Source organism: Mobula hypostoma, chromosome 19 (genome assembly GCF_963921235.1).
Source record: "Mobula hypostoma chromosome 19, sMobHyp1.1, whole genome shotgun sequence".
Taxonomy (NCBI): Eukaryota; Metazoa; Chordata; class Chondrichthyes; order Myliobatiformes; family Myliobatidae; genus Mobula; species Mobula hypostoma.
Window position 1 is genome coordinate 38,662,559 of NC_086115.1, and position 23,947 is coordinate 38,686,505.

At 38.5% G+C, this 23,947-nt stretch overlaps 1 protein-coding gene across 4 annotated transcripts in view; it reads left to right on the plus strand.

The window, feature by feature from the left end:
• The window catches only part of cpeb3 (cytoplasmic polyadenylation element binding protein 3), a 114,146-nt gene that overhangs the window by 29,971 nt on the left and 60,228 nt on the right, over positions 1-23,947 (plus strand). For all 4 annotated transcript variants that reach the window (XM_063071726.1, XM_063071728.1, XM_063071725.1 and 1 more), the window contains exon 4: positions 6,583-6,642. In XM_063071726.1, the coding sequence (XP_062927796.1) occupies positions 6,583-6,642 (60 nt within the window). The remainder of the gene's footprint in view (positions 1-6,582; positions 6,643-23,947) is intronic.

The following is a 23,947-nucleotide window of genomic DNA, read 5'->3' on the forward strand; positions in this document are numbered from 1 at the left end:
TTAATCCATATGTATCTTTGTAAAACAGTGCCTCTGTTTTGATAAAATGCTTGGTTAAGAGAGTTATTAACATTTTTGTTCATATATCAAAACTATCATGCTTTTTTAAAAATTTCAAAGCTCAAAGGAAATTTATTAACAAAGTGCGTATATGTCACCATATGCGACCCTGAGGTTCACTTTCTTTTTGCAAGTTTTGTAAAATTCCCTCCCTCTCCATACATTAACTCTTAAATTTCTGGTTTTAAATTTCAATGAGTTTTATAAAAGAAACTAATGTAAGCCAGTTTTCAGCTGCAAATTCTTTTAAAATTCAGTTTAATTCTTGGATAACTTTTAAAGCATTTTAGGAATAACACGGTATTATTTCTGCTTTTGCACTTAACCAATACTTTTCTATTACTCCATTAACTATCCTATTAGTTTAGCTGGTAAATACAAGAATTTTTTCTCAACTCTTCATCAGGGAATTTAGTATGAAGTTCTTGAGGAATCAGAGTTCTTGAAAGCCAATGTGTGAAAACAAGCTATTTTTCTTTTCCAATTACTTTCCTGCCAAAATCTGATTAAATTGGAGTGACTGGGCTTGTGTATACTCTGGAATATAGAAGGCTGAGAGGGGATCTTATTGAAACATATAAGATTATTAAGGGATTGGACACGCTGGAGGCAGGAAGCATGTTCCCGCTGATGGGCGAGTCCAGATCCAGAGGCCACAGTTTAAGAATAAGGGGTAGGCCATTTAGAACGGAGTTGAGGAAAAACTTTTTCACCCAGAGAGTGGTGGATGTATGGAATGCTCTGCCCCAGAAGTCTGTGGAGGCCAAGTCTCTGGATGCTTTCAAGAAAGAGATGGATAGAGCTCTTAAGGATAGCGGAATCAAAGGTTATGGGGATAAGGCAGGAACTGGATACTGATTGTGGATGATCAGCCGTGATCACAGTGAATGGCGGTGCTGGCTCGAAGGGCTGAATGGCCTACTCCGGCACCTACTGTCTATTGTCTACAAATCTATTTACCACCACTTTTCAAAGTTAAAAATGGAGTTTGTTGTAATAAGTACAAAATATGCAAGGTTTTTATGATTATTTTTGGTATGCAGTTCATAAAAAACAATTATTTTGCGGGCAGAATAACTGCAACAAGAATTGAAACTCCTTTATTTAAGTAATTTTGAACATTGCAAAAGTTAACTGCTGTAGTTGATGAAGTTCACAATTTTCACTGAATATAATTGACTTGATACATGCAGTTTGCATTCAGTTTTTAGAAAATGGCACTTCATTTTGGGAAAACTTAGTTAAATAAGGTATTTGTTGGTAAAACTCAAGTTAACAAACAACTGCCCTATCTATCCCTCTGATGAAATCAGTTTGTTGCTCAAGCTGCAATTGTAAATGGTTACCAGTTAAAATTTGTCTTTGCTGCTGTCTTTCTTAAAAAAAATATTGACAGAAGGCTGACACATGTGTTGCCAACACTGTTTAAAGGTCCTTTGAGCAATGCTAAATATAAAACGGTAGAAATTATGTGATTGAGTGAAATGCCATTGAAAGAATAAAGGTGGAATGGTTCAATTATTCAGATTTACTAGATTGCATTTATATATTCTGGGGGGGAGGTTCACTAACAATTACTTTAGAAAGAATTTCTGCAGTTTAAACACTACAATTTATTGTGCGAACCACTGAATGGAGTTAGTGAAAAGCATTGCTGTTTTGGGGAAAGTACACCGACTGCCACTAGTTCCATAGTTGCTTTGATATGTGTCAAATTCAGTGGTATTAAAATTACCACATTGAAACTATGTGTGTTAGATTCAGAGGTTTAAAAATGATCGTATCTAAAAGATGTGTGTGGATTTTAGATGATTAAAAATAATCACATCTTAATTTTTAGTGTTTTAAATTGGAATCATAGATTTCTTGACTAACGACAGGCTTGGGATTTCTGATTGACTTCAGTGTGTGCGGGTGGGGGGGGGTGGGTTAATGAACCCATACATTGGAGGTTTGCATCTTTCACTATAACATTACTTGGAGGACAAAAAAATGATTTGAATTAATACAAGGATTGGGGGGGGGGTGGAGATGAAATTGTTGTTTTCTATAAGGAAGCATTTTACAAAAGAAAGAAGCTTTAAAAAAATATAGCTGAAAGTTCCATCCATATTTTTGTCAGCTCTTGCTTCGACATAGTTTGTACTATGCAAAATCAGGCCATTTGGCCTAACTATTCCTTTCTGGCTTCTATGCTCCATTTGAGTATATAAATTTGACAGCCCTCTAAATCCTGCTCTCTGTCATGCTTGTCTAGCATCCCCTCAAATGTATCTGTGCACTTCACTGTAGCCAACCCTAGTGCTTCCAACACTGTCCTCAGATGCAGTTAGAGTCCCATTCATATGTCTAATTTTTAGTGTTCATTGACCTTTTAAAGGCACCCCTCAGGATTACCTGCTCCCTTCTGGGTAGCTACCTATCATTACCATGCGGACATTGTGCAACAGTTTCTCTCTCTGACCAACATTACACAGCTGGCATCGCAGGTTGGCCTTTGGTGCATTTAAATCCTTCTCCCCAATGCTGGGTTTTTGACACATCTAACAGTTGGTATTGTGGATTGCTCTTCCTTCACTTGTAACTCTTGTTAAAAATTTCCCCAGGGTCAAAAAGATAACAGTAATATAATTAACGCGATGGGTGTTGGAGTTCTGAGTTAAATTCCAGTGCCGTCTATGAGGAGTTTGTACGGTCTACCCATGACCACACAGGTTTCCTCTGAGTGCTCTAGTTTCCTCCCACAGTGCAGAAGACCTACTGGTTAGTAGGTTAATTGGCCATTGTAAATTGTCCTGTTTTTAGGCTAGTGCAAAATAGATGAGTTGCTGGGTGACACGGCGTGTTGGAAGAGCCTGTTCCATGCTACACCTCTAAATACATAAATTGCACTTATTCAGGGCATTCGAAAACATGTTTCCCGTAACTGACTGTGAAGCTAAGTACTTTTGAAAAGTATTCCTGTAATGATGGGAAGTGTGAAAGGCAATTTGCACAACACTAAGTCCCATAAATAGGAAAGAGATAAAATGCTGCAATGTGTTGTCTGAAGGATTATAATTAGCCAGATGATGACTTTCAGAATAATGTCATGAGATTCTTTATAGCCACTTGTGAGAATATAAGGGAAGTGGGTTGACCTTAGAACCTTCCTCCATAATCATCTATCTTTGATGGTGTGTTCAAGTCTGCTGAGCCTTCTGATGTGGAGGCTAAAGTGATAGTCTTGAGCTTTGGTCTCTGTTGGTCCTCCTTTCAGTGTGCAACAATTAATGGTTAGAGGGTAGCATTTGAATTTATTCTTCCAGTCAAAGAGAAGCTTAATCTTCTCATAATGCAAGCAATTGAACAGTCATCAACATGCTTTCTCTAACTTCTGATAATCATTCCCCTCGATTTTCATCCACCACCCCTCTTGTTTTCCTTCATTCCTGTGGCCCCCTCTCCCCTTTTCTACCCCACCCTCATAACATGGCCATTACCTCCCTCTGGTTTCCCATCTCCCCTTCATTCTAATGTCTACTGTCCTCTCACGTCAGATTCCTCTTTTTGCCCTTTGCCCCTTCACCTGTCACCTTCTAGCTTTTCACAGCATTCCCTTCCCTCACCCATCTCCCTCCCTCTGTCCCCCCCAACCTGAGCTTGTGCTCCACCCCGTCTCCCCACCTTTTATTCTGGCTTCTGCTCACCTCATTTCCACTCCCAATGAAGGGCCTCAACCCAAAACATTGACAATCCTTTTCCCTACAGAGATGATGCCTAACTTGCTGAGATCCTCCTGCATTTTGTGTGTGTTGCTCAAATATGGGACAATCGTAAAATAAGATTTATACAGACATAAAATGTTGATAATATTTTTCTCTCCCAGACACAATGAATACATAAAGCTCTTTCTAAAATGGTATAGGATATATTTTCTTTAAATATGTATGTACCCCGTAACTTAAACTGATGATCTTTGTGAATGCTAAGAAGTGGATCTGGAAAATAGCCATCTTATATAATTTGCTGCTTTACATACAAGTTCACCTCCAGAACAGTTAATAATGTTTAAATTCCCCACTGATTCCTCAACTGGGTGAGTGACACTATTATTCAATATCCTTGAATTCTCTTCAAGGAGTCTTTTGCAGTAAGAATTAAATTCACTTTTTTTTCTCTTACAACATTTGTTCATACCAGACATCTAAGGTTTTCCATCCTTAATCTGGGGTAATTTGATCACAAAAGTTATCACACCTTTGTACCTAACTCTCACCAAATCAATGAATGTGCACAAAGCAGAAGTGGGAGCTATTTGTGTTTATTTTTCTATACATAGTTGTGACAACCTTCTTTCATTAACTGCACTTCTAACACTTAATGTCTCAAACCTTTTTGCAGATGGAGAGAGAGAGAGAGAGGAAAATGAAGTAATTGATGTTGAGCAATAGTGGGACAATTAAACGATGTGGATGAAAGCTTAGTCAATCAAAATGAGCTCTCTGGCATTTTATGGGTGGTGGGGCGGAGATACGTCTCTTCCAAAGGAGGTTTAAGGTTCTCCTTCCCTCCACTAGCCCGCAGGTCACACTTGGATAAGGTGTAATACTTTGTACTTTATTGGCACCAAACAATTCATACTAGAACGTACAATCATCACAGCGATATTTGATTCTGCGCTTCCCGCTCCCTGGATTACAAATATTAAATATTAAAAATAGTAAATATTATAAATTTAAATTATAAATCATAAATAGAAAATAGGAAAATGGAAAGTAAGGTAGTGCAAAGAAAACCGAGAGGCAGGTCTGGATATTTGGAGGGTACGGCCCAGATCCGGGTCAGGATCCATTCAGCAGTCTTATCACAGTTGGAAAGAAGCTGTTCCCAAACCTGGCCGTACGAGTCTTCAAGCTCCTGAGCCTTCTCCCAGAGGGAAGAGGGATGAAAAGTGTGTTGGCTGGGTGGGTCATGTCCTTGGTTATCCTGGCAGCACTGCTCCGACAGTGTGCGGTGTAAATTGAGTCCAAGGATGGAAGATTTACAAAATGCCAACTTAGCCCCCGGTCAGGGTCATGTGAAGCCATGGGAGAAAGTGGTAGATGGTTGTAGATGGTGGATGTCACAAGTCCTGGTTTTGTGACCACTGATGCCAACCAAGCAATATCTAAAGAATATTGATAATGGCTGGGGTCACCCACCTTGTAAAGACACCGCCCAGGAGAAGGCAAAATTTGGAGAAAAATTTGCCAAGAACAATCATGGTCATGAGGACATGATCACCCATATAATATGATACAGCACATCATGATGATGAATTATGGCAGCTTATTCAAAAGATGCAGCAGGAAGAATGCATTTGGGATAAAATTCCAGGAAATGGGGGAGAGAGAGAGAGTAGCATTGGCTGATTACAAATAATTCAGCATCAAATACAATTTTAATGGAATAAACTTTTGAACAGTGGTCAAGATAGTTGATTTTAAAATATACTGGCACATCTTTAATTAATGTGTATCAAGAAGGCTATTTGGATTCAAGGTGATGGTGACAAGGAATGGATTATTGTGAAGGATTCAAAATGGACTGCCATTTAGTCAACTGAAGTCAACTGTAACATTATAGCTTGGGCTGCAAACTATCATGCTTTTTGCAAATTTGAAATTCCATCTGGAAAAGCAAACAGTTCTATGTAGGGGAGAGCAATGCAAGTTTGCCAAGTTAATCCCATTGCCATATCATTGAAACTCTCAGCACACAAAATTGAGGTTGTCTGCTTCACCCTGTGATCATTATTTCTATGGGTTCATGATGCAATTTTTTTGTTTGCCCAAAGCAAAGAACAATCTGTCACTGAACCATAGACAATAAAGCTGAAGGTTTTTAAGTTAGTGCAGGAATATTTGCATACTGATCTCGTATTACCTGCACAAAGTAGCAACTCAATTTCCTTCATTTGATGTGCTCTACAATCTGCATGTGCATTATCAATAGATTTTGAAACAGACAATTTTGTAAATCATGTTTTGTAAACTATAATTTGTTCTGTTTACTCTGTGACTCTCAATTTTATTTCTGGCTGCTTAGCTAATAGAGACGTCTTTAGAACTTTGAGTTTGTGTTTTTTTGCAATTCTAGTAGTCTTTAAAATGGCTGTAAGATGATAAGTGAATATTTTGCATTGTAAGTTAGATGTACTATTATCCAAACATTTTATCATATCATCATTAAAGTGATGTGCAGTAATGTCTCTCTTTAGAGACCATGTATATATAATTGCTTTAATATTGGGTATTTTTTTTTAAAGCGGGTTTTGGTTTGTCGTACCAGAGGTTTTGGATTATGATGATATAGGTTCTTTGACTTAATTAATATTTACCACCTATTTTTCAACTTAATTTTTATTGGATGCTGTCAAGATAACTGACGTGCTTCTTGGTCTCGAACTAATGTCTTTCAAAGGCTTAGTGAGAAGAACAATAACTTAAATAATTTAGGGAATATATGTTTCTGAATCTCAGGAGCTGTTTTATTTTACAGGACGCTTGGGCCTTAATTTTCCTCACCCTGGAACAGATAATCTTGTGGCACTAAATAATAGTAAGTACTATTATTTTTTTCATGTACCTTTTTGTGTTGTGCAATATAACAGATTTGTCTTTACTCAGAAGGTTTTAGGTAATACAAACCTCTTGGCACTGAGAGTTCTGATTTATTATTGGCAAAGGTATACTCTGTAAAATTTAATCCACGCATATATTTTAATATGCATGATTATTGCGTCATGTTGTATAAAGTAAATTAAGTTAGTTTAACCAAAAATATCCATGTGTCTAATTCTGGGAAGGGGTAAATTCAGGGTGTTGTTCTATATTGTATGTCCAATCCATCTCAGTTGAACAATTTTGTACAGCAAGTTGTGGATATGAGAAAGAAATTTATTTAATATTGCTTGCGACTGGTTGGTGCAAATTCATTTATAGGTCAGTTGTATTTTTATTAGTAGCTATTGTATTTCTTTTCTGCCCAATTTTGATTTTGCATTTGTAACCCCATTATAATAGTATACCATACAAAGCAGGGGTGCGCATGGTAAAGTTGTATGTCTGTATTCTTACAGGTCTTCATGTGGGTGTGTACATCATGAAAGAATATATAGCTTTTCATACCAATGTGGCAGAAGTTTTATTAAAATATGCAAAAAGATAACTCGAGTTTTGTTAACCAGACTATATGCAATTGATCTTCAAGGGTGTGTTTACTTTATCCTTTCAATTTGCATTCCAACAATTTAAATAAAACCTCACATTATTAAGTTTTATACATAAGAAATTATCTGTTCCTTTCTGCCCTATGATGACTCTATATGCAAAATTTTAATCATTTTTATTACTTTGGTTACCATAAAGCAGCTTTGGTTATGCCAATGTCCCCTCAATGTGCTACAGGAGTTAGTATGACATGGAAGTTGCCAAGAGTGACTTAATATGTCAGCTGGTGGAATCTATCATCTGGCGCAATAAATCAAGTCCCATATAAGCAGCAGTAGGTTCAGTCATGAAAGGTGGTCAATCTTTATCCCACTCCTATTGAGCTAGGAGAAGATTCTTGAAGGAGATAGTATGACAGAGTAATTTAACAAGACCAGAGTTTGGAGCCTTGTTGGAGAAAGATAAAGCTTTCTCCTTTTATTCCATATAAATAAAATAAAAGCTACAAAAAAATTCTATGCAAGTTTCAGAGGTAATCAGGGTGCACAACAATTCCGATTCGTATTAGTCATACTTTTCCACAACCATTGCACGTTTTATTTTATACTTGCTTATAACAGAAACCATCTAGATTTTAGAGCAGTGTTTGAAACTTCAGGAGCTAGGAGGAGGAAGCTATCATGTCCCTCAAGTTTGCTGAATCATTAAGTAAGATCATGTTTGATTCTTTACCTCCCATCCATAATCCTGTTCCGTTTCCCTTTTCCCTTGACTCCTTTTGGATTCTACGAACTATTTTCATGCAGAATAAATTCAACTAGTGAGAATTGAACAGCTTCACAATTCACTGAAGAAATTCTCCTCACTCCTTTCTCCTGATACTAGACTTGGGACTCCAGTCAGAGGAAAGAACCTCTCACCTTCTAAGTATGGTACTGGTGTCTTTCAGAATCTTTTTTATTATCAGAGATAGTATCCTGGAATTGATTGTGTTTCTCAGGATAACATCTTCACCTTCCTGATTCATGAGCTTGTTCATTTACCTCGGTCCATTATTCTAGCTGACTAGCATTTAGGAATTTTAAAGGCGATCCTTTTTTCTATTCTGTCCTGTTAAACTTAATTCTGCTTGCATGCCGTACAATCTCTGTAACAACTATGAATATCCAAGTGAACACTGCACTGGGCGAGGTCATTAATTTTAATTAATTCCTCTTAATTCTCTTTATTCCTCAAGTTTCCTTGATATCAATATAATTGCTCATATAAAATACTTGGAGAAAATATTATATTTACATCCATTTTTTCCTTATTTTTACCTGGTTTAAAATTTCACTTTTACTCTAACCTACATTGGACCTCTATTTTCTTCTGAAGAATCTGTTGAAAGATTGATTGGAACCATGCTGAAAATTTTAAATGAATGCTGCAAGTAGCAATTTCTGGTCTGTCCCAAGGGAATGTGTCTTGATTTTAGACTCATCTACTTTCTTTCAGATAGAAGTTAATTTTTTTTATATATAGTGATAAGACTTTTCATCTTTCACTTCAAATGCATATCAAGTTAACTGCAACTGGTCTAAAAGAAAAGTAATCATCTACAGGTTTAATGGGATTTCTTGGGCTTTATTGGTGAACCTGTTCATGGAGGTCACTTTATTTCACAGAAGTAATGAGATTAGAGAGAATATATTTTCCTGGACAATTTGTAATGGTAATTGTGACAAGGTTATTTGATTCAGATGAAGTACTGTATGTATTGTGTCGAAGAAGGGAAAACTTTAAATCCCTGTTGTGTTCCTGTGGGTGAAATTCCTTCTTGAGGATAAGCATTAAAATAGTAACCCTTCCATTCAAGTTATATTCCTTGAAGTCTGATTGCTATAAAAGCTCTGTTCTTTGGAAAGGTAATAATCCCCAATGAATGTATTGATTCTACAATGAGCCTCAAGTTTCAGCAATAGTGCCTTCCTATTTGGCCAGAAGTTTGGAACCATTCTTAAGTCCTGACTCATCATGTTGTTCTCTCTGTGAAGCTTTATCTTTCTCCATCAAGGATCCAAACCCTGGTCTTGTTAAATTACTGTCTTACTATCTCCTTCAAGGATCTTTTCATTGTATACTCCATTAAGTTAAATTTGTGGTTACCTTTTCTCTGACTCATTGTGTATGTTTGTCTGAATATGCCTCTGGGATGTATCTCACATTATAGTAAATGATGTTGTCAACCTTTCTCAGATGTACTATATCTCACTGTGGTTCATTAACTGAAAAGAAAAAGGTGCCAAACAAGTTAAGCATTTTCACATATGGTTTATTTCACTTTGTGATAAAATGATATAAATGTAGTTTTCTTCCCAAGCTCAAGTGTCAAATTCAATATTAATTGTACTCAGAACCTTGGCATTAGAATGGAGCAAACCTCAAGGCATACGACTAGATCTGGGTCTCTTGCTGGAATCAGTTGAACCTCCTTTGATATTAAATCTGCATTTGAACCATCTTTTATGTTGTTTTCATGCATTCATCTAACATCGTTCAATAGAAGTGGAATCAGAGTAGTTTGGATAAAATCATAGATTAGTGTCATCAATCTGCTATGTTTAATGAATTATTAATTTATTGTAATTGTACTAAGGAAGGGTGTGCACATTCCCATTTCAGTATTGAGGTCCAAGAAATATTGCTAAATTGTTGAGAATCAGACTAGAAACAAATACAAACTAATGGTTTGGATCCTAATTTATCTATGTTAAATTCTTGAGCTATGATCCAAGGTGTACTATCTTATTTGCTTAGCACCTCAACAATGTAACACAGAGGCTTGATGCAGCCACATTGCCAAATTTAATTTACTAGATATCATATCGGTATCTAAATCTGAAATTGTGCTTATCTGAAAGCACATTATGGCTTCATATTGGTTGAATACAATGAAAGACGATTGCCAGTTTAGTTGTTTTGATTCAGACAATGATCCAGTAAAAATCCAGTAAACTAAGTGATAGAATAACTAGCCATTGACTAGACTGAGATGAGTTGCTCCAGCTGACTCTGTATTGTGGTCTATCAGTGGCCAAACAACAACACATTGGCGCTTGATAACATGAAGCCATTGTGACTTAGGCTTCAATTGTTTAAGCTCAATATCTTGGGTCTCTGGTGTTCCATTTCATTAGAAGTATTGAGACAGGAAAATATTATTTCATTTCTTGTTCTGTCTTTTAATCTAGAATCTTGGATATTTGGTTTCCTGATAGGAAATATTTTACATTCTCCATAATAATTAGAAAATCTTTTAAACTTTTTGTTGACTTGAATATTCCCTTTTCAAGTTTTAGCTTCATTTATATGACTGAGCTTTTCTTTTCTGATCTTTAGAATAACAGATTTTATTTCCTGTACAGCCAAGCAGAAGGAGATTGAGTGAACACTGCAATCCGTGTATTGAGGCCATCAAGAGTTCTATTATTCATAAATGTCTGTACCTCTCTGCAATCAACCAAGCTTCTTGCATTTGCTTTCTGTTATGGTTTATAACTCCAGAACATAAAAAAAAACTAATTGTGAGAAAAAGGTGGGAGCCTGGGAGAACAGGACTTAGTTTTGTTCTTACTTTGTGAGATGTGCCTGTAATACACGATGGCGGAGGATGTGTGCTAATCATGCACTTCGTACATATAACCATAACGAATTATTTAAACAACAAAGAATGCTTAATCAAACAATATATTTATAATATTACTCAAATAATTCTTACATACTAAATACACAGCAATGAAAGATCTGATGATGATGAGAGTGATGGAGGACTGAGTAGCCTTGAGATTTACAATGTGAAAATAGACAAGCAATATGGCTTACACCAGAAGTGAACGGCAAATTAGTTAAAACGGAATTGGACACTGGCTCGGCTGTTTCAGTGATTCTACAAAATGAGTTTGAATCAAACTGAGGTCTGTAGATATCCAGCTAAGGACTTATACTGAAGGAAAGATAACTCCTGTGGGAATGGCATCTGTAACGGTGAAACAGTAACAACCAACAAGTCATTTTGGGCTTGTACGTGGTTAAAAACAGGAGAGCCAGCATTGTGGGGACATGATTGGCTGAATCAACTACAACTTGATTGGAGATCCATCCATAACTTGCATGAAACATCCCTTGTAATAGAGACCATAAGACTTAGGAGCAGAATTAGGCCATTCAGCCCATTGAGTCTGCTCCGCCATGACATCATGGCTGATCCTGGATCCCACTGAACCTCATATACCAGCCTTCCCACCATAAGCTTTGATGTCCTGACCAATCAGGAAACTATCAATTTTTGGTTTCAATATACCTACGGTCTTGGCCTCCACAGCTGTCTGTGGCAGGGCATTCCATAGATTCACTACTCTCTGGCTGAAAAAAAATCCTGCTTGCCTCTGTTCTAAAGGGTCGCTCCTCAAAATTGAGGCTATGCCCTCTAGTTCTGGACACCCCCACCACAGGAAACATCCTTTCCATATCCACTTTATCTAGTCCTTTCAACATTCGGTAGGTTTCAATGACACCCCTGTGCATTCTTCCAAATTCCAGTGAGTTCAGGCCCAAAGCTGCCAAATGCTGCTCATATGTCAACAAAGTGAACTAAGAAAGCACTAGATGATGCCACAACTGTCTCCATTCTGCATATCATAAACCATCTCCCAACAGAGGGCAAATAGGTGTTGGTGCCAACCTCTGTGTCTCTGGTTGGAAAGCATATTGGACCAAGGAAGGACCATGCTGTTCAAAAGAATCATGAAAGTAATGAAAGCAGTGATTCTGACTACAACAGATTTTGTAGGCAATGTATCTGAGAAAGGTTCTGATATGTTAATTAGGCAGTTACTTGCAAAATGTGGCTTGGTTTAAGCTGGAAGAGATTTCAAGGAGCTTCAGCAAAGTTGCACGCATTCGGCTTTGGTGAGTACAAAGAACCAGAATCTGGGGGCATGAAGGTTATTGCATGAACTTCATGTGGGAGACAAAAAGCTGCTTGTAAAGGTAGATGCAAAGGCCAAAAAGAAAGGAGTTAATGGAGATATGAAAATGGAGGATTTGTCAGATGATGTTGTGGATGAGGAAACCAAGAGGAGATGATAGCATGCTACATCCACCATACATTACAGTAGGAATGGTGTTACCTAGCTGATACACAGTACTAGATTTATGCCACACCTACGGCTTAATGTTGAGGCTAAAGGGTTCCTCTTTAGTCTCATCTGACCACAAAACCTTCTTCCACATCTTCACAGTTCCTTCTAAGTAAAGTTTTGCAAAGTCTTCATGGGCAAGGATGTGCTTTTTTTTTTAGCCAGGGCTTCTTCCTTGCCACTCTTCCTTTTGTGCAAAGCTTTAGAGATTGTGGAACCATGAACTACATCTGCAGTTGCAGCCATTAACTTCTGCATCTCACTCAGGGTGACTGTTGGTGACACAGTAGCCTCTCTTACAAATGCCGTTCTTCTCTGGCGATTAAATTTAGAGGGTCAGCCTGACCTGGGCAGTGTGGCTGTGCTTTCATATTTTTTCCACTTTTTCATGATGGACTGCACTGAGCTCTGAGGTATGTTCAGCGTCTTTGAGATTGGTCTTGTACCCTTCCCTGGATTTGTGCTTCACTATTATTTCCCTGACTTGCCTTGAATGTTCTTTTTTGTCTTCATTTTGGTTTGCTCTGTTGGAAATCTACCATAGTGTTGGGCCTTACAGAGAGAGTGGTATTTAATCAGGTGATCCTCCAATAATTCAGTGAGTTGGTCAGGCAAAAAACAGTATCGCACCTGAGGATTGCTAGTGTAGTAATTACAAAGGGATTGAATATTATTTTGGCCTCACAATTTTAATTTTTAGTAAATTGTTGACAGGTTTTGGAATTTTTCTTTTGATTTGAATGTTTTGTAGGTTAGCTCAAAAAACCTCACTTCAATATATTTAAATTTTTAAAAATGAGACAGTAAAATGTGAAAATATTTGTGTGGGCTGAATGCTTTTTTCACGGCTCTGTATAGTGTCTGTATATACGTTGACATGCATTCTATATTGATTTGGAGTTTATAGCTAAGCAGGCAGGAGTGTTGTGTATTTAATATATCAGTAATATTGTAAATATTTTGTTTGATTAAGCATTCTTTGTTGTTTAACTAATTTGTTATGGTTATATGTATGAACTAAGTAAATGGCTTACGTCATCATGGCACCACGTCATCTACGCACACCTCGTTTAAAATAAAAGTGAAACTAAGACCCACTCTCACGGGCTCCTGTCTTTTTCTTCCAATTAGTTGAATGTTTTGGAGTGACAAAAGATAACACTTTCTGTCTTGTCTTTTGCTTATTTTCTTCCCATTTCATTTTATTTCTCTTTTTATAAGCTTGAATAAGACATTATTTGTTTATGAAATTTGATCTTACAGAGGATGACCAAAATAATCCACAATTGTGGTAATATTGTTGTCTTCATGTGTTGCTATGGCTGTCTTTGGATGTTAGAGTTCATTCACTTTATAGAAACCCACAACACTTGCATTACATTACAACTGTGGAGACCATCTTCTATTTAATGTAGCAATGAGTACGTCTCTGCTTTTTCAGTTTTGGGATAACTTGTTATCGTTCACCTAATTGGAATTTTGAAAGGACTTTTGATTTTGGAAATTGGCAATCCTGAACCTTAAAACAATGAATTAGCTGACATCCAATGAAGTGAAAAGGTCTCAAATACAACCAAAGTCATTACAGATGCAGAGAAATACTCCACTAGATGAGGCAGGGAATTGAATGTCCTTATGTCTATGATCCTTGAATCATAATTAATGAAGGAGGAAAGTATTATAAATAATTCAGCAACTCCTCATTAATGAGTTACTGTTAGCTATCTCTGATTATAAACCGCTGCTGATAGAATCCCTCAATTTCCTTGTCTTTCAAATAACCTGCTTTAAATAATTTTAAGTTATGATAAAGGTTTAAATGCTTGTTCGTAAGTTAGTTAGTTAGTAAAAGTGGTTACCAAAAATGACGATCCTTAAATTTTGTTGAATATAATGTTCAACAGTATAATTAAATAGACAAAATAATGAAGGGAATGTCCACATGCTGTCTACTAAATGTCTCAAAATAAATTCTTCCCATCATCGTCATCATCATGCCTCTTTTCCACAGGCCACTCCATATCACTGAGGTGGTATTTCACTGAGGCAAGCAAAATAGAAATGACCCATTTGGATCTTGCACTAATCTATGTCAGTGCTGCTGGAATTGCGAGAATTAAGTTTGTATGCCTAGTCGTCCTTAGTCTATATCAGTGGAAAAATTGCATGCAATGCCTCTGAAATAACTTGTATATTCAGTTTCTTCTCCAGTCCTCCATCTTTTGAAATGAAAAATCCTTCCTGTGTGTACGTATCGAGAGGCAGTGCTAATGGGGTGGTACAGCTCTGCAGCAGATAGTACATCACTTTACAGCACCATCTGTAAGTGTAGGGTTTGATTTCTGCCACTGCCTGTAAGGAATTTGTACATTCTCCCCATAACTGCTGGGTTTCCTCCTACATTCCAAAGATGTACTGTACATTTAGGGTTAGTGAGTTGTGGGCATACTGTGATGACACTGGAAATGTGGTGACATATGTAGGCTGCCCAGCAATTTGATTTGACGTAAAAAGGGCATTTCACTGTATGTTTCTGTGTGACACATAAAGCTAATCTATCTTTCTTTCTTTCAAATCTGCCTCAAACAAACATGGCTGCGAAATAAGGATGCAAAGTGTGAAATACTGAATTAAAGATAATATATTTGCATAAAACATGTAGTGTACAAATGTGTTTATACAATTATTTGGACATATAATGATATTACACTTATTTTCAGATTAGTGGCAAATGTGGTGTATTGATGTGCTGTAGTTAAAAATTTCTTCTTTTTGGGCTTTTAGCTCCCAGTGGAGCATCGGTCATCAATGACGTCTCGTCCCATTGTCCTCTGTTTTGAGCCAGTGTCTCGAGGGTAGACTAGCAGTGTCCCCATTGTCTAACTTCAGCCATGACGTCTCTCCTCCATGTGTTCTTTGGACATCTCTTTTTCCTCCTTCCTTGGAGATTCCACTTTTAATGCCTGCCTGATGATGTTGTTGGTTGGCTTCCTTGAGGTGTAGTCAATCCACCTCCATTTCCGTTTGCATATTTGTATCTCTATGGATTCCTGGTTGGTGCTTTCCCACAATGTCTGGCTGGAGTTGAGCCTCTGTAGATGACCTCCATCTTGCTTCACTCAGTCCAAGAATTGATAGTTTGTACCTTTTCTTTCCGTTTGCTATGATGGTGGATTTTCCTGCCTGGTACACGGCTCTCACATTCCAGGTACTCAATATGGATATTGGTGACAAAAGAATTGTCGGCTGTGCAGGATCCTGATGACTTTCCCTGTGCTCCGTCATGTGCTCACATCTCACACAGTCGATGGTATGGTTGGAGTCCATCAATGTTTCTGCAATCCATTGTATTCTCTGTACAGGGGATTGACCGATACAGTCTCACCAAGCCCTGTTGGCTGGCCTTGCCTGTTTCCTCCTCTCAGGATGGAGACATAGGGTTGGACTTTGAGAGGTAGTTAAAGATTTACTGTACTAGTTAATTTTGTATGTACACCACAATTGGATCATTTGGCCCTGGAATTTGCAAATCGCATCGAGTAGGTTCCTTAGATGCCGTTCATTTTATATATATATTTTGGAAACATTTGATTCCTTAAACTTCTTATTTAAATTTCCGGTTGCTTGAAGATAGATTTGTGGGCTTTGTTAAATTGAGTATCAAAATTTTCTGTAGAAACAAAACTTGTCAAGGTGATGTGACTGCAAAGGGCAGATTCAGGGAATGAGACTAAAGTTGCAATTTATATTGAAGTCGTGTGAAAGAATGCAGCTTGGGAGGAAAACACGAAATAGAAAAATATACTTAATGGTAAGCCAGGAAAGAATGCACATTTACCTTGGGTTTAAGTGCATAATTCTCTTGAGTGCATATGCACTTAGGTTTTAAAAAGTGCGAGTTCAGGGGTTTATAAGGCCTAAAGTAGCAACAATAAATTTCAAATGTTCCATTTTAGGATAACCATCGGGCTGATCTTGTTAGCTATTGCTGGTGCTTCTGACTGGAAATGCTGATCATCAAGCCTGTCAAACATGGAAGCCTAGGGTTTGCTGCTAGATTAAGAATGCCAAATCTGGTTTTGAAGCTGGACTGAGTGTCAGATAGGTTTGAAAATTGTTAAACTCAGTGACAGCATTTGTAAGTGGTGTAGGCTGGTTCCCTCCCTTTTTAGCTGGCAGGATGGTTCCAGAAATGAGAAGTCCTCCCTCCACTCTCTGTTGGTCCCTTGCCTCCCCAAAACATGGCGCTGGGCTTTGGGTCATCGAATACCAGCAGAATTGGCCTTCTGTGTCCACATCAGTTAAGCGTAGATGTGCCATAAGATATAGGAGCAGAATAAGGCCTTTCTGCTCATGAAGTCTGCTCCGTTATTCAACCATGGCTGATTTTTCCCCCCCTTTCTTCTGCTTTCTCCCCATACCACTTTACCAAACAAAACCTCTCAATTTCTGTCATAAGTACGCAGTGACTCAGCCTCCACTAGTCTCAGTGGAAATGAATTGAACAGATTCAACACCTTCAGTCTGAAGAAGTTCTTTTTCATCTCAGAATAAAGTATGTCTCATTATTCTGAGGCTGTGCACTCAGATCCTAGCCTATCTTACAAAAAGAAATCTTATCTCGACTTGTGTCCTATCCAGGGTCTTCAGTATTCGGTAGTCTTCAATGAGATTCACCTCTCATGCTTCTGAACTCCATCAGGTACAGATCCAGAGGCATCAAACGTTATGAAGTTTCTCATTTGTTAAAACTTTCTATACCCAGAGTCATTCTTGTGAACCTCATCTGGACCATCTCCACTGCCAGCACATCTTTGCTCAAATATAATGCCCAAAATTGTTCAAATATTCTGAATGCAGTCTGACTAATGTTTTATAAAACATCAGCAGTACAGTTTTATATGCTTACTTTTATACTCTACTCTTTTTGAAATGAATACTCACGTTGCAATTTGCCTTCCTTATCACAAACTCAAACCTAAATGGAGTTCTGAACTAAAACCCTCAAATCCCATTGTATCTCTGATTACTAAATTTTCTCCTCATCTACACCTATATATTTCCTACTAAATTGCATAACTCCACACTTTCCGGATATGTAGTGATGACTGTGGAAGCTGATTCTGAGAAGGGATTGATAAATGAGATTTGGCCAATTAAAGCCACTGCTGCTGTAAAGGTTACATTCAATGGAATGAAACCAAGGGTGGGAACAATTTCAATATGGGAAATACATTGTTGTGGTTTGGGAGTTCTGGAGGAGAAACTATCAGTTTAAAGTTATTGAGAGCAAGGTGAGAAGATTGGAAATGAAAACACAAGATTTTGCAATATAGATTTTTTAAACTTAACCACATAGTGGCTTATACAGTGAGATTTGTTTAGTATCAGAGTCTCAGCACAAAGACCACACTTTTTTTTTATGCTGCAATAATGTATGGTTTCTGTAGCTGTTTACCATTCGAAACTTGTGTCCTGAAACTTTTCCCATATTTTGCATTTATCCCAAGGATGAATTGCACAGTCACTGTGATTTAACTCATTCACTTGGCCCCTGGAATTTTGTTTTTCTGTTATATTTTCATTTCTTATTTTAATTGAAGCGCTTTTTCTGTTAGTTGTGTTTTGTTGATGTATTATAGAGAAATCTTGTTTTTTTTGTTTTGATTTTGCTATCAGGAAGTGCTACCACTTACGGCTACTGAAATCTAGATAGCAAATTTGATAATCCTATTGTGTATTTTGCACATGATCCAGTAGCTATAATGTAGCCGCTGTGGAGCCTTCTTCTAGATATTTCCCTCTTCTGTGTTACTCTTTCTTGTCAACACTGTGCTGAATTTTTGCTGTGTGTTCTCTGTAACATCAGTCTCCTTTCTATAATGGGTCAGTAATTGCTGATCCTGGATAAACTATAATTGTGGCATGACTGCTGCTTTGTACAAATTAATCATTACTGCCTTCAATTTGTATATCTGTCCCCCTAAACAAAAAAAAAAATCCCATTGCTTTTTTCCACCGATAGCTTTGCTCTTGTGGAATAACTGAAAGATGTACTTCAACCCTGAAGTCAATTTGTTTGATCTTGTCACTCATTTCTACCTGCCACCTGAACTTCCTTGCTTCATCACTTTTAGTGCTGTTTTTCTTTGTTTCTCTCAGGAGACCTTACCCAACATATTATTTGTGTCTCCTCTCCATCTCTCCCATTAAAATAAAATCTTTAACACTCCTTGTATACCAGCTTTATGTTTTAGTGTCATCAACAAATTTCACATTTATGTGGGAATAGAGTACGCGGAGGTCAATAGTTGGTTGTATTTTTACAGGTGAGAGATAGAATCAGCACTGAGCCCAGAAATAAACTACAGTACTGTCAACATGTCTTTCCTGTTCCAACAGTGCCCATTTACCGTAACTCCTCTGTCAAACAACTTATCTAAAGCAACACACACAAAATGCTGGAGGAACTCAGCAGGTCAGGCAGCATCTGTGGAAATGAATTTACGCTCCACGTTTTGGCCCTTCTTCAGGACTGGAAAGGAAGGGGGAGGATGCCAGAGGGACAAGGTGGGGGGGGGGGAGGAGGATAGCTAGAAGGTGATAGATGAAGCTGTGTGGGTAGGAAAGGTAAAGAAAGGGCTGGAGAGGAAGGAATCTGATAGAGGAGGGTGGGCCACAGGAGAAAGGGAAGAAGGAGGGGACCCAGTGGGAGGTGATAGGCAAGTGAGAAGAGGTAAGAGGTCAGAGTGAGAAATAGAGGAAGAGGGGAGGGAGAGGGAAAGTTTTCTTTACCAGAAGAAGGAGAAATCGATGTTCATGCCATCAGGTTGGAGGCAACTCAGACAGAATATAAGGTGTTGCTCCTCCACCCTGAGGGTGGCATTTTTGTGGGACAAGAGGAGGCCATGGACCGACATGTCGGAATGGGAATGGGAATGGGAATTAAAATGTTTGGCCACATATTAAAGTGTCTGCCTTCTTGTGTCTATAACTTTTTATCTAGCTACAATATTTCATATACCGTACATCTAAATAGTTCCTCAAAATCTCATGGTAACTGTTTTAAAGCGGACATCTGTACAGAATATATGCCACAGCATTATCTTTCTCAAGCAATATGATTTTTTTTCGAATTATTGGAATCAGACCTCCTAGTAATTTTCCAGAAATTTCCAGTTGGGGTCAGCCCTTTCGAAATTTGACATTAAGAATGCAGCACCAGCCAGTTGGTGAGGCACTGTACAGCTCAGTATCTTGATCCATCCAAGATGCCACTCAGTCTCCAGAATGATTTTGACTGTGAGTGAGGCCCAGTCCCCAGGCTTATGAGCTGTCAATGCTGTGACTTTCACAAACATTCAAAGATCGGAATCATGTTAAAATGTTAAGGTGCTTTAAAATTTAACATCACCTTGAGTTTTTTAAGTAAAGATGAAAAACATAAACACTGCTATACACTTGAAAACAATCAATGGAAATAAATCAAATGAAAAGATCAGCAACATTTTCTGTGGCCAGTTGGTTCTTTCCATGGATCTCAATGAACTTGCCATGCTTGTATCAACTTGAGCTGGGGTTTTTTTCCATTGGAATCCACTGGTGCAGCTGACATCTGTGATCAATATTTAACTGGAGAGTAAGGCTGGAACTTCAGTCAGCACTTGTGTGTCTTGAGCCTCTGCCCAGTTAATTGACTGAAGGTCAGCAGATCTGAGCAGATTTCATAAACATGAGCTTGCATTAACTTGAATGTTAGGTTGAACTTGCCCACAAATGATATTATTTGACTGATCTATAGTTAGGTTATCCCTCTCTTCCATCTTGGGTAGCGGTGTTACCTTGGCTAATCTCTTGCATAATTTTTCTAAGAATTGAAAGTTGTAGCTATTATGTCTAGTCTATTGTTTTCTTTGTACATAACTTCTGAGCAACCTCAGACATGATGAGTTATCTTCTCCTTTGGTTAGAGAACTTCTCTCTTTGCAATATAATGGCATAATTTTCGGTAATACAGATCATCACCCTGCCTTCAAGTGTTATTTGCCAATTCTGTCAATCACTTTCCTCTTCTTATTCAAAATCATTAAAAAAGGTTATCATGTCAAAGTTGAGTATGCAAGTTCCTGAAGCATGGGCAAGTTTTTCCCTCCAAACAGCACACAATGGTAACTTCTGGAATGGTACCCAGGGAGTCCAACAGAGCCCTCTTGCACAATAGATAAACTGACCAGTATGAATACCTTCAGTGGCAGTTTGCCTTTTGAACTGGTAAGGATCATGGAATAATATCTTTGCTAGAGGAGCACCACAGCCAGGGTCATTAACTATATTCTTGATAATTTCCTCGACGTAACCATGCATTTAGCAAAGTCCACTGACCTCAACTTTGCCGGACCATTTCTGGGTTTCACACGGGCTCTGAAGAAGGAGCCTGCGTCCTTTCTCCTTCCTCTGATTATGCGGTCTATTCTGCACTCTGAGAGCAGGAGCCTCTGCAAACAGAAAATGCCACAGCAGCAGTACGGTTAGCGTGAGGCTATTACAGCTCAAGGCATTAGAGTGCGGAGTTCAATTCCGAGATCATCTGTAAAGAGTTTGCTCCCCCTGCGCCCCCCCCGATGCTCCAGTTTCCTCCCACAGTCCAAAGACGTACAAGTTCGTGAGTTAATTGATCATTGTAAATTGTCCCATGATTAGGCTAGGGTTAAATAGATGGATTGATGGTACGTGGCTTGAAGGGCCAGAAGGGCTTATTCTATACTGCATCATTTAGGTGCCTTGCCGTTCGGCGTGGGCAATCGTGTCTCTCCATCCATCACGGTCCCTGACCCTCTGAATTGTAGTTGTTGCCTTTCTGTTTCTAACCACGATGTTATTCCATTAATCATTTCCATTCTCTGTCTGCCTCTGCTTCTTTTCCCTTCCAACTTTTCAGTTGTAACTAAATGTTCTAATGTCTCTCTTCGCATGATGAGTCCAAAGAATTTTTATTGCTGTTTTCTGATTTTTTTTAAGTAATGTACGTTTTGTTCCCATTCTGTGTAGAACTCCTTCGTTGGTTATCCTGTCTGTATATGATATGCGTAGCATTCTTCTGAGGAACCACATCTCTGCTGCATTGATTCTTTTTCCCATTGCATTTGTGATGGTCCATGACTCGCAGCCGTACATCAATATAGGAAGAATGTAGCAGCTGAGAGTTCTAAGGCGGATGTCAATTGCTATTTTCTTGTTCATTAGGATGTTTCTCATTTCTGTAAATGCTGTTCTTGCCATTGCTATTCTTGCTTTCATGTCTGTTTCGCATTTGCCATCAGATGTTACCCATGATCCAAGGCACTTGAAGTTGTGAACTTGTTTCAGGATTTCATTTCCCGATACGATCCTACAGTTTGGTATATCAGGTTTCTTTGATATTACCATTACTTCAGCTTTCTTTTTGTTTAAGGTTAGGCCACGTCTTTTGCTCTCTGTTCTGATGGTAGATACTAGTTTCTGTAAATTTACTTCACTGTTTGCTGTCAGTACGGTATCATCCACATAGCGGAGGTTGTTGATATTGTATCCTCCTATACTTATTCCAGGTACGTCTTGTATGGTTCTCATGATGTTTTCACTGTACAGGGAGAACAGGTCTGGTGATAGAACACAACCCTGTCTAACTCCTCGCTTTATTGGCTGATATTCACCAATCTCGTTGTCTATCCGTATGGCTGCACTTTGTTGCCAGTAGAGGTGCCACTGCATCACTACATAAAACTAAAGTGTTGATAAGCACAGGCTCTCCACTGCCTGTGTTCTTTCACCCCCCCTTTTCTCACTTAAGACAAACGACTGTACCTCCGCTGACAAATCCATTAAGATCCTGAAATTTGTGAATGATCTGACTGTAGTTGGTCTCATCTCTAATAATGATGTGATGTGCTATCAAAGAGAGGTAGACTGTCTTGCAGCATAGTGTGGTCGTAATAACTTGGAACTTAATGCCATCAAGACAGTGGAAATGAAGATTGACTTCTGCTGAAATCCACCCCCCCGCCCCCCAGCTGTCTTCTCTTTGCAAATTAATGATCAGGCTGTGTCCGTAGTTGAGTCATTCAAATTCCTGGGGATTACCATTGAAGTGGGACCAGCACGTCACTAGGAAAGGCCAACAGAGATTGTTCTTCCTACACCAGCTTAGGAAACTCAACATCTCAGGGCGTATCCTGATGAGTTTTCACTCAGTCATTATTGAGTGTTGTGACCACCTCTGTCACTGTTTGGTTTCCCGCCACCTCCGCCCTCTCCAGGTCCAAGTTACAGCAAGCGGTTCACTCAGCGGAGATCACTGGATGCCAGCTACCGACAATAAAAAACCTGTTCATCACCAGAGTGAAGAAGAGAGCTGAAAATTTTACTGCTGACTCCCTCCCACCCTCGCAGTCACCTCTTCACCAAATTGCAATCAGGGAGATGCTACACGTCCATCACCACATGTCATCTCTGAAGCTCTTTCCTGTAGCTCTCCATCTTCTCAGCAAAACACACTCGGGTGTAATACCCTAACTCGCTCTGCACAACATTGCTTCAATGGTCTTTCCTGCTGTCCTTGTCCTGTTGATAATTATTGAGTGTGTTTGTATGTTCACATTTATTTAAGTTTGATTATTGATGTTTGGGCATGTGATCTTACTACTAACTGTTGATTGCTTATGATTGATTGCATTATGGCCTTGTTAATTGTTGTTTGCCATTGTGTGGTCTGTTTATGGTATTGTCCTGTGCTTTATGCTTGGCATTGGACCACAGTCAACGCTAGTATGTTTCATATACTGGTAATAAAGTGATTCTGATTCTCATTCTTAAAATAATGCAAAGGTACAATGCAAATCTTACTGGCAGGAGCTTCACAGGCACATATTGCATCATAAAAGCAGCATTCTCAAGAAAAAACATAATCCTAAATTATGCACAGTGTTTTTCCAGACAGAACACATCTGGATTAAAAGTTCATTTTAATGCAAAGCTCATCGTGTTGCAAAAGTGCAGTGATCTGGAGTGTCCCAGTTGGTTCAAGAACTGAATGACTGAAGGGAAGTAGCTGTTTTTGAACCTGGTAGTGCAAGACTTCAGGCTTCTGTACCTCCTCCCTGACGGTAGTTGAAAGAAGATTTCCCTCTCCCTCAAATCAGTATGCATACCTATCCAGACTGGTTTCCACTTTTGTCTCCATTGTCACTGACATTCTCTGCAGTAGTCACCATAATGATGCTGATACCCCTCCCTCTTTCCCATGGTCAGTTCGGTATGTGGTTCCACCTCTATGGATCAGCATACACTTAGCAAATGGCTTGCCTTTAGCTTTCACATAATCAGCTCCAAAGTCTACCAGGAATTAATTTTAAATCCCTTTCCTCATCCATGTGACTGATAGCATCTCTAACAGAAAATGAGCTTCCACAAGGACGCTGCCAACATCGAGCTTTTCCAAACTCTTTGTCTGACGACCTGTAAATGAGTCCAGATATC